Source organism: Ctenocephalides felis, unplaced genomic scaffold, assembly GCF_003426905.1.
Source record: "Ctenocephalides felis isolate EL2017-DRISC unplaced genomic scaffold, ASM342690v1 CF-g0.4_SCAFFOLD_03083, whole genome shotgun sequence".
Classification (NCBI taxonomy): domain Eukaryota; kingdom Metazoa; phylum Arthropoda; class Insecta; order Siphonaptera; family Pulicidae; genus Ctenocephalides; species Ctenocephalides felis.
Window position 1 is genome coordinate 7,938 of NW_020539237.1, and position 15,900 is coordinate 23,837.

At 32.8% G+C, this 15,900-nt stretch overlaps 1 protein-coding gene across 1 annotated transcript; it reads right to left on the reverse strand.

The window, feature by feature from the left end:
• Nucleotides 1-361: 361 nt before the first annotated feature.
• LOC113381822 lies at nucleotides 362-983 on the reverse strand. Its single transcript, XM_026620495.1, has 2 exons — nucleotides 945-983; nucleotides 362-754 (listed from the first exon to the last, which is right to left on the reverse strand). Exons 1-2 carry the CDS (start codon nucleotides 981-983, stop codon nucleotides 362-364), a joined length of 432 nt encoding a protein of 143 aa, XP_026476280.1.
• Between the last annotated feature and the right edge of the window lie 14,917 nt (nucleotides 984-15,900).

Consider the following 15,900-nt stretch of genomic DNA (forward strand, 5'->3'; position numbering starts at 1 on the left):
TGCGATATTCTCCATCTGTTGACAAGTATACCAAAAGCATTTTCAACTACTCTACGAGCTCGGCTCAATCTATAGTTGTAAATTCTTTTCTCCATTGTGAGACCTCGATTCGGATATGGTTTCAATAAATTTCTTTTTAAGCTGAAGGCATCATCACATAAGGGATTTTAGTGTTATAGGATTCTAACTCGCAAGGAGAAGGCAAATTGAGAGAATTGTTATCCATTTTTATGCCTAATAGACTTGTATGAAAGACGGTTGAATCATGCATACGGCCGTTTCTTCCCACATCAACAAACCAAAATTTATAATCTGCATCGGCAAGAGCTAAGAGTACTATACTGTCATATCCTTTATAATTTCAGAATTTCGAACCATCACTTCGTGATGGACAAAATCTGATATGCTTTCCATCCAATGCCCCTATGCAATGAGGAAAACTCCATGTTGTCTCAAATTTGTGGGCAACAGATTCCCACTCTTGTGCTGAAGATGGAAATTTTATAAAGTTATCTTGAAGAACGGTTACAATTGCTTCAAGAGTTTCTCTCACGATTTGGGATATGGTATTAGGTGCAACACGAGTTGAATAACTAATGTCTCTAATTGTAATACAAAGCCTGTCTCTCGGTGATATAGCTTGCCTCATAACTGTATCCTCTTTCTTTATATATGGTGCTACCATTTCCAACAAATCATTCCAAATACCATTTTCAATCGCGTGTAATTTGAGAAACTGGCCGGATCTTCTGCACTAAAAACATTAAATATAACAATAACATTACGTTTTATCAACTTTCACTAATTAAAATTCACTCACTCTAGTTCATTAAAAACCATATTTAAGGAAGTAGTTGCTGGTCACGCCGCAGCAACCAAGAACGACTCCATAGCCGTTTACGTCTTCCTTTTCTTCTTTTTTTTAAAATTATTAAAGAACTGACAAGAACTACAGTCCTTTCGACACGATCGTTGTCAGACATTTTGACATTTGAGGTTATAGCGCATGCAATAATTTAGACATATATGTTACAGCATGAAATTCAGGCGCCAAATTCTTGCACGCCAGAATTTAAATTACAGACAGAAATTATATTTCTAGAAATACTGACGTCGTGTGCACCGGGCTTAATATTAATTTTTTTCAATACATTTTGCTGTAAATTACTTACTTATATTTATATTTTGCTTTGTACTTACAAAATTAATTATTCTCAATGTTTTTCATATTCATTTTATTGTATATTTTATAGTTTCTATATTTTTCTCATTCTTTGTATACATCTGGCATTTGATATGCGTATGCGTATCGTCGGAGGATCGAATCCCACTCATGATAATTTTTTTTATTATTTTTAATTCAAATTTATATTTGCATGAGTAAATAATATTAAAGTTTTCTTGAGTTTTTAATTAATTTTATATTTTTCGCTAAATATTCTATAGTAAAATACTCTGTAGCGTCTGTATAAAATTGATGTAATACCTGAAACATAATAATTTTATAAAAAAAAAACAGCAATAACAAGGAAGAAAAAATGTAATTTATTTGCATATATTAACTAGATGTGAATTTTTATAATTAAACCGCTTTTCATAGGCCTCTAATATTTTACCAGGGTCAGTTTGGGCATAAAATCTACCATTGTGCCAAATTTCATCAAAATCCGAGACGAGCAATGCGCGGGTTCTCCTTTTAAGGGTGCGTTCGACTTGAACGCTTACGCGCTGTGAGCGCTCACGCTTATAAGCACAAATTTTGAGCGTTCGACTTGGCCGATAAGCGCTTAGAATCGATAACTAAATTCCGTTCGTTTTGGATACTGCGAGCGTCAATAAGCATCAAAATGGCGGCAACTGGCGGTAACGGTAATTGTGTAAATTTTATTACTTTCTGGATCATTCAGCGGGATTATAAAGAATTTAACAATTAATAAATAAATGAAATTTGGTTTGCTTATGCTTAATTAATATTAATATTAAAATTAAAATTTAAAATTATTTAAATTTAATTAATATTAATATTGATATTAAAAAATAATTGTGATATACAACTTGGCATTTTTGCGAGATTATAAAGAATTTACCAATTAATAAATAAATGAAATTTGGTTAACTTATGCTTAATTAATAGTAATATTAAGATTAAAATTTAAAATTATTTAAAATTAATTAATTTAAAATTAATTAATATTAATATTAATATTAAAAAATAATTATAATGCATAGCTCGCCATTTTTGCGTAATTATTGAACTAAGAATTGAACTATGAATAAATGAAATTAGGGTTAGATTATGCTTTCCATGCATTCGTTTTGATAAACGACCATGACACTTTCAATTGCCTTACCTCCGTGGCGTGAGCACGTATGAGCGCAAAATATGTGCTACGAACATGCTACGAGCGTACTTATGTGACACTCACAGCGCCAAGTCGAACGATGAAAATGCGCTCACGGCGCGCTCAGAGCGCGTAAGCGTCCAAGTCGAACGCACCCTAAGACGCGCATATAAGATAAATTCAGTCTCTCTACAGCAGCATCGGCCACGCTCGGTCAATTTAATAAAATTGCTACATAATTTTCTACTCCAATATTCTACTGTAAACTAAAGTTAATCAAGTCTGTAATTAGTCTATAAGGACTTAAAGTGTTTTTCTCGTATTAAAACTCCGCTGCAAGGCAATTTATACAACACTGATAAAACAGGTAAATAAAAAATATTCCTTAACAATTCTATTCACACCGCTGTAAATTCATATGTTTGTAGATAAGTTTGTAAAAGAGCTAGATAACATAGTTCATCAAACAAATAAGAAACATGACACGCCTAGAAAAGAGCTCGATGAACCACAAATTTTGTTAAATCATAGGATGCCAATGAAATCATATGAGGAATACCTAGCCTTTGAAAATATTATCAAAGAGGCACATGCATAAAATAACTTTGGTAAGTCATTTTTTTCAATTCATTTGACTAGTTTGTAACAAAATTAAATTATAATTTGCATTTAAGGTATCAATGTTCAAAAGCAAGATTGAGAAAGAAATCAATTTAATGGCAGCTATCAAAATTATACTGACCACTGTTGTCACAAAAGACGTTGAAATTTTATTGTCAGGGACCGGAAGAATGCTAAACAATTGGCAAACAATTTTTTGTTAAGCGAATATATATGCATGTTTACATTGTAAGAAAATTGTGAATACAATAATTAAATTGATATATATATATATATATATATAATATATATATATATATATTGTGACGGATTAGAAGGGGGTTGATTGATACTCCCCTTTCTTAGGGGATATGCAACGACTGCCTAACATTACATCTAGCGTTGCATCCCCAACGAAAGGGTTACACCAACTCCTAAACCCGACTTCTATAACCACCCTGTAATTACCTGTGGAAAAGCCAACTAACTATGCGAATGAAACAGAATGTACTTTTAGCTTATTTAATCATTACTAATCATTACAGGTGTAACGGCATGACAATACCTACGTACTGTCATGCCCTTTGCCTAAAACCTAACGTACTCACAAATCTTTATTAATTACTAACATAAAACGGTATCAACGGAGTAACGATAACGGAACGGAACGGAATAGTTTATAAAACCAATAATGCATCTGACCTTTACTGGAACGGGTTCTCCTCTCCTGGCACAACACACACACCACTATACACAAAGCGGGTCCAGCGCGTGGCGCGTGGACCCACTGACCTCCTCAGAGGATGATACAATTCATAATGCCATTTTTCAACCCCAGACTGGACCTTATATTGGCATCCCTATTGGGCGTGGTGGGGGAGCGTCATTGCACTGGTGGTTATGCAACCCTTTTGACGACAATACCGATTGTCGTTACACGCCCCCCTGTCACAGTAGAGTCGGCCTCGGCTCTTAAATTCAAAGTTGAAATTATTGCCCTCTCCTGGTTTTTTCCGGGTTGTTCCGGTGTTTTTCGTAGGGTCCTGTTTTGCCCTTTGGTCCTCGTCTTTGGGTTGGCTAGGTTAACTGAGTTTGCTCAAGTGTGAGCCTTGGCTACTGGACGATGATTGTAGTTGTGGTTGTGTGCTGGCCATCGTTCAGGTGTTGTGGTTCCGGTAAGATATTCCTAGAATCCTGGTAAGCTATTCCCCCTTTGATTACAAACTCAAAACACGTAGCAGCTAGTAAACATAAACTTACATATACACAAGTCTGATAAAAAAATACATTAACATCCTTAATACAAAAAAAACGAAAACAAAATCCTTCAGTAACACAAAAATTACAATACAAAAATAAGTCCGTTTGCTTAAGACTATGTTAACCTATTTCGTTCTCAAAGAAACCGTGTTGGGAAAAACTGTACTCAGCAAATTCAGAAAAAAAAGAAAAACAAGACTAGACTCAGAAAAAAAAGTAGTTATATAACACAGACTAACAAAAGACAAAACTTAATAAAAAAAAATATTCGAAGTACAATCGTTTTTCGTACAATTTTTTCGTAACACGTTTCCTTGAAACGCAATCTTATCCTATGTGCGTGTGCTGTCACCTCTTTTCTTGGTTGTAGTATTAGAATTAATGGAATAACCGTAACCCGAATTATAAATCAGTTCGCCAGAAATCATGAACCCGATGATATGGACAATCTTTTACTGTGTAACGCGCGGAAAAACTTTGACAAGAAAAAAAAACGAAACTAATATGACAATAAACAAGAAACAAAAATACTCCTCAATTTACAAAATACAATTATTTAAATAACTAGTTTACTTTTACGGACGCGACGTTTACCGTAATTCAGCCTCTACTGGTGTGATTGCCCCCCAAATACAAGACCACAGATGGGGGCTAGGATCTAGTTTTCCTTCATTGCTCCCCCCGCAGAGCCCCATACCAATAATAATATCTCTAGACCGACCGTCTATGCCCACCCAAAAACAAATGGCACTTACACTTAACACCTATGTAAGCGGGACACACCTGGGGTTCCTCAGCCCGGCACAAAAGTACCCCAAATTGCCCCCTTGACGGGAGATGGCGTTGCTGCGACCTATGTCGCCATCCCGGTCTTTGCTGAAGGTACCTTCCCAAAATATTTAACATAATACATAATAATTCACATAATAATTCGACGGCTGCGGGGTTGATTAAGGGCGGTTTCCCCGATTGAAACCGTACGCGTCCATCGATTCGGACATCTCAATGGTCCTCGCTCGTGGACTACTGGGCCCAGCTTTCAACTCACATATATAACCATAAAACAAAAACGTAAATCCGATATGGCGTCCCGATATAAGCCTGCAGACTTATATTTATACAATTTATGTTGCAACAACCTACTCTCCACAAACAAAAATCCCACTATAACTTCTTATATGTCTTCTTAATTTTACGACTTATCTAATGGGGGGGGTGGAATCCTAAATCTAAATCTATTACTATAATTATGTTTAATTATTTACATATGTACATCTATATATAAGTTCTTATATATATTAAAAAAACGAAGTGAAAAGTAAAAAAAATATTTTTTATTCTATTGGTTTGCGACCAAAAACTTCTTTTACTCTGCTGACGTGGACCGTGTCGTATCTGTAATTATTTCTAACTCTACGCTCAATCTTATAATTAAGGCCTGAAAATTTATCAACTATTTTATAAGGCCCGTGCCATGTATGTTGTAACTTGTCTGACTGGCCTTATCTACGAACTTCTGTGTTCCCTAACACCCTACTCGCCTACGACAAATTCGGCATTTTTGTTGAGCTCTCGCGATATTTTGTAGTACTCGTTCGCGAGTCGAGTCTAACTAGTTTACCGCGAGTGCCCTATCGCATGCCTCGGCCCTCCACGACTTAGCGCTACGTCGCTCGGCAGCCGGGCTGTCTACGGGCTATTCTTATAAAAAAAATAAAAGAAAAGAGAAAAAAAAAATGAAAATAAATAATTAAAAAAAAGATGGTAAAGGCTACGACGCGATCCATAAATTTATAAAATCTATATGTAAGTATAATTAACCTTGATTCCAAATATCAACTTCACCCTATCTGAAAATACCCATTCTTGCTTCTTTCGATTATTCCTTCATTATTCTTCATTATTTTTATTTGCCATATCGGATCCCTTAATCTGGATTGGGCGGTCAAAAACACGAGCCAATAACTATTGACGAGACAGAATTAAAGTATTTTCAATAAAAATAAAATCGTAATATGTCCATATAAAAGGGCGTCACGAAAATTAAACAAAACGCCGACGGTATAAACGCGGTAATACACTACAAACGTTTGTTTGGTTTGATTTACGGAAACATTATTAGTGAACAAAAAAAAAACATACGACGAAAATAATACATAAACGATTTGGGCACCTTAACATATTCAACATTTCAACTAACAATTGCCCTCAATACTCTCATTACCTTCAACGCCTTGTAACATAGGCCGTAAACTCTATCCGTAAACCAAACCAAACCTTTCGCGAACGCACGGCAAAAAAAACACAACGACAAATATATAAATATAAAAAAAAACAAAATTCTAGTATATTAAAAATGGCGAACAAAGCGGATAATGCAATAGTGATAAGTAGGATAAAAACAGTAAAAGTAACGAAATTACGCGTATGATATAAAACTAATTTATTATGAAATAGTAAAATATTAAAAATAGTAAAATGCAACATAAAACTTAGTATAAAAAAAGAAATTAGTATGATCAACGAAAGAATATAGTTCTTAAAAAGCGAAAAAAAACTAGAGCGAAAAAAATGCCTTTAGCCGTTCACGTATCATTCCGAACAATACATGAACGTTCATCTAATTGCCGAACTACAAATACGTATATTGCAAATCCGGGTTCTACCTTTGCAATTGTCTCTGTGTTCGTAGAAATACGACTTTTCGAAGGGAAATGTCACCTGCCCACCCGCTCTATTTAACCAAGGTTTTCTAGGCCTTTGGTTTCCAAGCCACATAATCGTCGGTCGAACTGATCGCCTTAGCTGCCATTATGAATTATGGTGAAAAGTCGTATTCTATTATTAATTAATAAATAAGATCAATTAGATGAAGCCGCGAATTGAGCACTAAGCAATGACGTTCCGGCGGGAATGAGAACGCCATTAATACGCGTAAGAAAAAAACGAAAGAAAAAAAATAGAAAAGTACAATATTAAAATCGATAAAACTAAATTCATTATTGCAAACTGAAAAAAAACGAAAATACACGACATTAAAATATAAAAAAAAAAATAAAAAACATACTAATACTACAAACCAATTACATAATACAAATGTATTACACAACCTCCAGCTGGTCAGATACAATTAGCATGTCTATGATGTAACGATTAAAAAAAAATTACAATAAACTCGAAAATAACATTAACATCTTGGTTCGGCACTTTCTGCCTGCTAATACATTTTTTTTTAAAACTCTTTGCGTTCTCTACGCAATTTTTTTCCACATACGCGGCCTTTGCGCCCCTTGTTACCGCGCGTTTCCTCGAAAATTCACTTCATTTTCAAATCATAGACATGCTAACTACTATTCCCTCCGTGAACAACAATAAAAACAAACATACTCCATTTTTAAAAATATTTGCTAACTCTTTGGTTAATTCTCGACGATACAAAACTCAATTAATTTCACTTTCAATGATAAAAAAAAACAAAACTTATGCCAATGTTGATTATAAAACCCATATTTAAATTATATAAAACAAAACTAATCCTAATTATCCTAAACCTATCAAAATCCTAACTAAAATGTTATAACTTATTAAGAAAGTACAAATAACAAGAGAAAAAAAAATCAATCTTTACTAGCCTAATAACTTATGTAATATTTTAAATAATCCAATACCTAATAAAATCTTAACTAAAAATATGAAATATGTTGTTAACTTATTGAGAAAATAAAACTAAAAAAATAATAAAAGTATCAATCTTACTGGCATAATCAATTATGTATTATTCTGACTATTCTATACCTATCATGTTCTAATCTAAGTAATTCTGTCTCATTCGCAAATCATCTCAAAGAAAAAAAAAATGTATTACAGGGTTCATCAAACATCGCGAACAAGATTAACGAAACACAAACAAAACGACAATCAATAAAAAAATAAAAAATAAAAACAACTCAATACTATTTGCGGTTATCTGTACTTCTTAATTATAATTATATTATTTAGTATAAGAAAAAAGAATATACGAAAAGTGAAAGTTTTTTTTTGAATATGGATTATTTCAAGTATGCGACTGGCGCCGCAACTGTGCAAAAAAAACTTAACGGTTCTGTCGCGTTGCGTACGGCACTACGGCACCCCGTCGATAGGGTCAAAAATTGTCAAGTGCTGAGGCATAACAGAGACGTTGGGATTGTCAAAAAAAGACAATATATTTAAGATCTGTATATAAACATATCAATGAAAAAAAATACTAGGGATTACTGAAACATAATATTTGCCTATTAACTGTTTTCGAAGACAGAAAAAATACGATTTGTGTGTGGCATAGGGTCAAGTGTACGGAACTTGAGATTTACGAAGAAAACGAAATATATTTTGAGGGGCAATGTGTTTCAAATCTTTCGAACTAGCCTATCAAAACAAAATACTTGAATACGACGATTTATAAGTGGCTTTACAGAAATTGAAATGATATGAATGTTTGACCGATTTTTTTTTATATATATATACCCAGGGGAAACAAAATGGAACGAACGCAACAATTAAAATAAATCCAAATTTTAAAATAAAATTAACTACATTTTTTGTAATATTATATTCAAAGAAAAAGAAAAAAAAATAGAATGCACACACACAACAATTAAATTAAATCTGATTTTAAAATAAAAATAATACTTTTAATATTTTTGTAATATTATAGACTAAATAGGTTAAATAAATAAGTTTAATCATTTTTAAGTAAGTTACGTAACTTTAAATTCAATAATTTTATATACTTTTTAGAACTAAACTTAACAAATATTAGGTAACAATTATAATATTGACGCAAACCGCAGCCAAAACAATAGATTTGGTTAAATAAAATTAAACTAGATTATTACATATTCCATACTCAAAACATTAAACAAATAAAAATCACTTATATTTTCAACGTAGTAAAATTCTACTAACAATAAAACTACCACGTCACCGCGAAAAGTACACAATAAAATACACAGATAAACACAAATAGTAATACACATAAAGAATACAATTTAATTTCCACAATATTTACGCAATAATTAATTTTTAGATTTACTAAATTTACCGAAACACGTACTACAACAAACAAATCTATCATAAATATTAACGTAACTTACACACGTAACTAGTGGGAGCGACTCGCTTAGCTTTTAATAAAATAATTATTATTACAATTATTAAAAATTTGTGAGGGGGGTTTATGGGGGATCGAATATGCGTTTCACCATTGTGACGGATTAAAAGGGGTTGATGCTCCCTTTGGGGTATGCAACGACTTCCATTATTACATCTAGCGTTGCATCCCCAACGAAAGGGTTACACCAACTCCTTAACCCGACTTCTTTAAACACCCTGTAATTACCTGTGGAAAAGCCAACTAACTACGCGAATGAAACAGAATGTACTTTTAGCTTATTTAATCATTACTAATCATTACAGGTGTAACGGCATGACAATACCTACGTACTGTCATGCCCTTTGCCTAAAACCTAACGTACTCACAAATCTTTATTAATTACTAACGTAAAACGGTATCAACGGAGTAGAGTAACGAACGGAACGGAGGGAATAGTTTATAAAACCAATAATGCATCTGACCTTTACTGGAACGGGTTCTCCTCTCCTGGCACAACACACACACCACTATACAAAGCGGGTCCAGCGCCTGGCGCGTGGACCCACTGACCTCCTCAGAGGATGATACAATTCTTAATGCCTTTTTCAACCCCAGACTGGACCTTATATTGGCATCCCTATTGGCGTGGTGGGGGAGCGTCATTGCACTGGTGGTTATGCAACCCTTTTGACGACAATACCGATTGTCGTTACAAATATATAATATATATATATATAATCTTACTTTCAAATGATAAGGATTAAATAATCTAATGGAAAAGTCAGCGATGGTTGTCGACAGCCCTTGTATCTCAAGTGTAAAACGAAGTCGCGTCCGCAAAAAACCGTGCTCAAAGTAACGAAACCTAGGTGAGGATTTGGCGCTATGAGCCGATTTCATGTTGTTGTAGCAGGGTTGGTAATCTCATCTAACTCTAAAATTTCAATTTTCATCTTTTCATGTTGGTTGCGTTCGTTTAGTTATAGCTTCAAAGCGGAGTATCATTTTCTCAATTTTCATATCGTTCGATTGTGTTGTGCGTTTTATACATATAGCTGACCCGGCAAACGTTGTTTTGCTAAAAGGTATTTTATAAACAATTTCTAGAGAATAAAAAAAAAAATAATACTTTTTGTGTAAGGATGTGTTGTTTGAATGCTATATACAATGAGGTAGAAAACAATAATAACCCCATTAGTTTGTCTATATTTTATTGATACAACCAAACTGAAAGTTTTATACACTTTCTATAGAAAACATGGCATAATCCATTCCAAGTCTTTTTGGTCTTTCGACTTATATAGTCATTACAAATTCCATTTAATCGATTATTGATTGTGTTTCGAATTTTTCAAAAATTTTTATGGATTCTGGATTTTGTGTATAATTGTAAATAATACTATGAGCTTATACAAAGTTTTCAAATTTCTGCGAGAAGAGATAGAAAATGAATTAAGTATTTCTCTTTGACCTGCTTTTTGAAAAGTTTCAAGTAACATTCGACGAATTAAAGTAAATTTAATAAAAAGTATATATGTAATTTGACTTTAAGCAAATATATAATTTTATTATGAAAATCAAACCAATTATATCACAACAAATGACACATTTCAAACGAACAATTATCTGACTACGTTCAGTAAAACTACCAGCTACATCATAATTGTTTTTTTTGCTGTCTTTAAAAATTTTATCTAGACCTTTTTACCATATAACAGGGTTACTTGGAATGGCCAGATGGCAAACAGGTCTAATGTCATATTTTAATTTCAAAAGTATTTTACAAAATAATTACATTTTTAACTATTGCTAAAAAACTAACAAAGGAAGAAGAAAATACTTTTATTATGGGTTTTCAAAGATTACCATTTATCTCCCAATACCAAAGTCATAAGAATCAAGGTTATAGCTGGTTATACATCTTTTTCCCTTTACTTTCAAATAGTGTTGTTAAACAATGCTTAGCTTTACTGGTTTTTGACACTTTGGTCGTAGATCTTTATATATTACTATCCATTCTTCGATAAATTCGAGACATTATAACTGGGAATAAGTCATTCGACAAAATGTACCTTTGATCGATTCCAAATTTAGGTTCTGAATTTAAATAACATAAATAAAAAATATTATAACCTAGAAAATATTTTATAAATACCAATAAGTATATAATTATACAAATGAGATCTTTCAGAGCACCGTGTTTGAGAAAAATATGATTTGTCAACCATACTGAGTTTTATAGTTCGCTTCACTGTTTATACGAATGAGCAATGGCACTCATTATATTATAATTGTTATTATTTAAAATAAATAATTATATTATTGATTCCCTACAAATATCAAATTGTCATCCATACGTGATTACATAGCTGTCATTTGCGTTTTGTTATTCCAAGTTGAACGGGATAAAAAGTATCCTATGTCCTTCGCCTGGCTCTGAACTACCAACTTTTACCAACTTTACCAAAGCCAATTTTCAGTGTTAAATCGGTTCAGCTTATTGAGTTATAAGTGGAGTAATTAACATAACTTTTATGTATATATATATAATATATATACTATATATATATATTATATATCTATTACATAAAAATAAGTCGGGTTTTTATTTCTGACGATATAACTCCAGAATGCACGAACCGAATTCGACGATTTTGCATCGTTGGAAAGGTCTGGGGCTCCGTGAGGTTTATAGCTGGTTATAATATATGAGAACCAAGAACTAATATTCTATCACTATATTTAACAAAAGGCAGCCAAGTAATTTCAACTCTTTATTGTCCAATTTGAGGTTATGTTAAGAAAATATATTTCAAAATATTTTTTATTAATTTGTTGATGATTATACTTATTGCTGATATATATAATATTAACACCTCAAATACTCTATTTAAATACGTATAAACAAATATACATAAATACCTAAGTATATAAATAATTACATTCCCATTTGCAAGAAATAAATTTCCCCATCGTCCATCTGGCTTCGTTGCTATTATTAAGAATTAATTTATTTGCCACATCGTATAATTTTCCGTGGTGATTAAAAAATTTATATTATTCACGTAATAATTTTCAAATAGTAGTGATTTAAAAAAGCATATAATTCATAATAATAATAAAATATTTGTATCAAAACAGAAAAACACCGAATGACAGTTGACAATCGATTGTAAATGTCATGGATGAAATCATTGATAGTATCATAGAATGAATAAACTACATGGATAGTTATAAATAATATTTCTGAATTAGAATGGAAAACGGGATAAAAAGTATTTCATATGTTTCTCCTGCTCTAAACTACCTCCCTGACAATTTTCATCTAAATCGGTTCAGCCGTTCGTGAGTTATTAATTGTTATAACATAAAGCGATCCTCTTTTATATATATAGATTTTATACAGATAATAAGTATGGGTTATAAATGCATAGTTCCAGGCTACGGTAAAATTCGCAATAATGCGTTATTGCATAGATTACCTCGTGAAGGAAAAGTATTCGACGAATGGTTAAAGCGCATTCAAGTGCCGGCACTTTATACCATGAGTTGGAGATAAATATACAAAAGAAAACGTGTGTGCACGGAAGATTTCAGTCAGACGTGCAGATTGCGTGGGTTCTTGGCATGGTTCAAACCTGAAACTTGGCTGTTTGCCAACAGTGAATATGCCGGGATTTACAGGAAATTCATGATTAAAAGTGAATTGTTTCCTGGTTTTAGACAATTTAGGTAAAAAAACATTGCATATAATTTTCTGTATCTTTCCCCCATCCAATAGTTTTATTGATTTCTGGTTTCAAGTAAATAAAATGTACATAACATGTTCAATAATTATATCCAATAATTTTTATTGATTATGGATAACATGCTGCATGTTATTTTCCCTATCTTTCCTCTGTTCAATATTTTTTTTGATTATGGTTTTAAGTAAATAAAATGTACATAACATGTGATATTCTTATTGCAGAAAAAAAAGTGCAAAACCATTTTTTTCAATGCACTTTTCAGTGCCATTAATATCAAATGAATTGCCACTTGCAGGAAAGTTACTAAAGAAAGAAATTGTCATTTGAAATGAAATTACTTCTTTGCAATCTGAACTCCTAGATGTTTCTTCTCTTATTGAAGTTATTTAAAATGGTTTCATATAACTTTTACTTGAAATTTTAAACAAATTTATAACTTTAAATTAAATTTCAGTGGATCTATCTGCGCACGTTCCAGATGTTCCAGATATTCCGGTTGTTCGAGATGTTCCTGCTAATGTACCTCATATTACTATAAGACGATATTTTCAATGTTTCTTGAAAAGATATATTTCTTATTTTCACTAATAAAATCATTCATTTTCTTAGATATTCGGACACCAAGGAGAAATTTCTTGAAGTTTATAGGTGTAAAGCATCGCAGACAGCTTACATCACAATTAAAGAAATGTCATGATATAATTATGACAATGAAGAAAATGTCAGACAAATTATAAACAATCATGAAATTGCCAGAGCTAAGCTAAAGGAGGCTTGCAGTATAAACAACATGAAAGAAGTTTAAATGTTGTCAATTCAATAACTGCGACATTGATCAAATGCCAGATGAAAAAACAGCCAAAACAGCCTAAAGGAAGAAGATACAACCTCGATGAAAAAACACTGGGGATCACATTGTACAAACAGAGTCCATCCCGTTACAAATATTGGAGGTCCTTTTTATCTTCACCTTTTTACCTTTACCTTACCTTTTTATCTAGTCCTTGGCTAATATTCCGATCAGCTCTGGTATCAATAAAACTTTCGTGGAGACTTTGCGTACTTCTGTTCTGAATATGGATCCATCTAATAGAAGCTGTGTTCTGATGTTTGACGAAATAAGCATTTCTGCAGGCATTGATTATGACAAGAGTAAGGATAACATAACAGGCTTCGAGGAGGTTTCAGAGAGGAGACCAAAGTTTGCTGACCATGCCTTAGTGTTCATGAATAAAGGCATTCGTGGCCACTTTTAAAACATTAGGGGCATTCTACTTTGCTAAAAGTAGTGTCAAAAGCGCTGAACTTAAAGTTTGTATAAGAGACGATATATCAAGCCTGCAGGAAATTGGTCTCAATGTTGTAGCCACTGTATGTGGTCAGCATGCTACAAATGTTGCCGCAATCAACTTGTTGCTTAACGAGACAAAATCACAGTTTCTCAAAGAAGATATAAGTTGCAAACTTCAAGGCTTTCTTGTTGGTGATCAGGAAATCATACCACTTTATGATTCGCCACATATGTTGAAATGTTTGAGAAACAGCTTTTCATCATATGATGTCACTTTTATTCAACGTAATCAACAAAAAGGGCATTCTGGAGCCATATAATTAAGATATTCGAAATTAATTCAGAGTTGCCCAATTTCCGCATGTGCTAGAAGCTAGAAGTTACGAGCACATAACGTGTATCCTGACAAAATGAGGAAGATTAGAGTGAAGGATGCTGCAGTGGTGTTCTTTTATAGCGTTTCTTCAATGATGCACAGATATGCTACTAAGCAGTGTGAGTTAGAACATTGGTTTCGAATATATTTGGCAGAAAATAAAGTGTCCGAAAATTAAATTTTTGTCAACTCGTAATTTTAATTAAGACCCTCTTGAATTTTTTTTGGTAGTATTAGAAGTCACGGGGTCAATAATCGCAAACCTTCTTGCAGTGATTTCATTGGATCCTACAAAAGCCTTGTTGTCAATAAGTTTCATTCCGTCCATTCTTGCCTCATTGTTCGATCCACGCTTTAAAAACTTGCATTTTAAAAACACCAATGCTGCCTCAAATGCAATAAATGCATTGAAAAATCAAATTTGTTTGAACAGTTCTACTACAAGTTTAGATATTGATGCCACGCCAGACAGTTTCGACTTTTGGCAGTTACATAAAAAATAGCGCCAGAGAAAAAGAAGGAAATAAAAGACGTGATGAAATAGATTTATATCTAAATAAACCAGTCACGCCTATAGCAAGCAACGCCATAGAATCATGGAAAGATATGAGGGAAATTGTTCCCAATTTGTAGAATAAATTTCGAGAATACGCCACCATTATTAAGTAGTAGTAGCAGGAGTTTCGGATAATAAAATTATCATCAGTATTCAAAATGCAGCATATGAAGAAATTTTACCATTGAGGGCTCAATACTTACCAAGAAAGATGTTCGAAATATCAAGTGCAAAGCAGTGGTACCATACCCTACCCATATAGATAATAATAATAAAACGTAGAACATGATGTGCTAGGAGAAGATGATCTTTTTATGGTCATAATGACTATAGTGCAGGCCACTATTTTAAATGAATATAGACATGATAAAAATGCATAGATGGATCTCATGGTGCAAATTCTTATTGATTTAACCTGCATACTCTTCTTGTGATTGATGAGTTTGCGGTAGGTTATCCCGTAGCATTTTGTTTCACCAATAGGCAAGACAAAACTGTATTTAAATTATTTTTTGAGAAAATTTGTAGTTCAATAGTAGTAAAGTAAAAAAAATTGCCACCTTAATTGCCTGCATATTACAATGCATGGTCA

What these genes read in the sequence shown, in the direction of transcription:
- LOC113381822 (XM_026620495.1), bottom strand. Translation starts at nt 983, where the DNA reads ATGTCTGACAACGATCGTGTCGAAAGGACTGTAGTTCTT. An exon ending in TCGAAAGGACTGTAGTTCTT is followed by an intron (nt 755 to 944) that starts GTCAGTTCTTTA and finishes TAATGTTTTTAG; the next exon opens with TGCAGAAGATCCGGCCAGTT.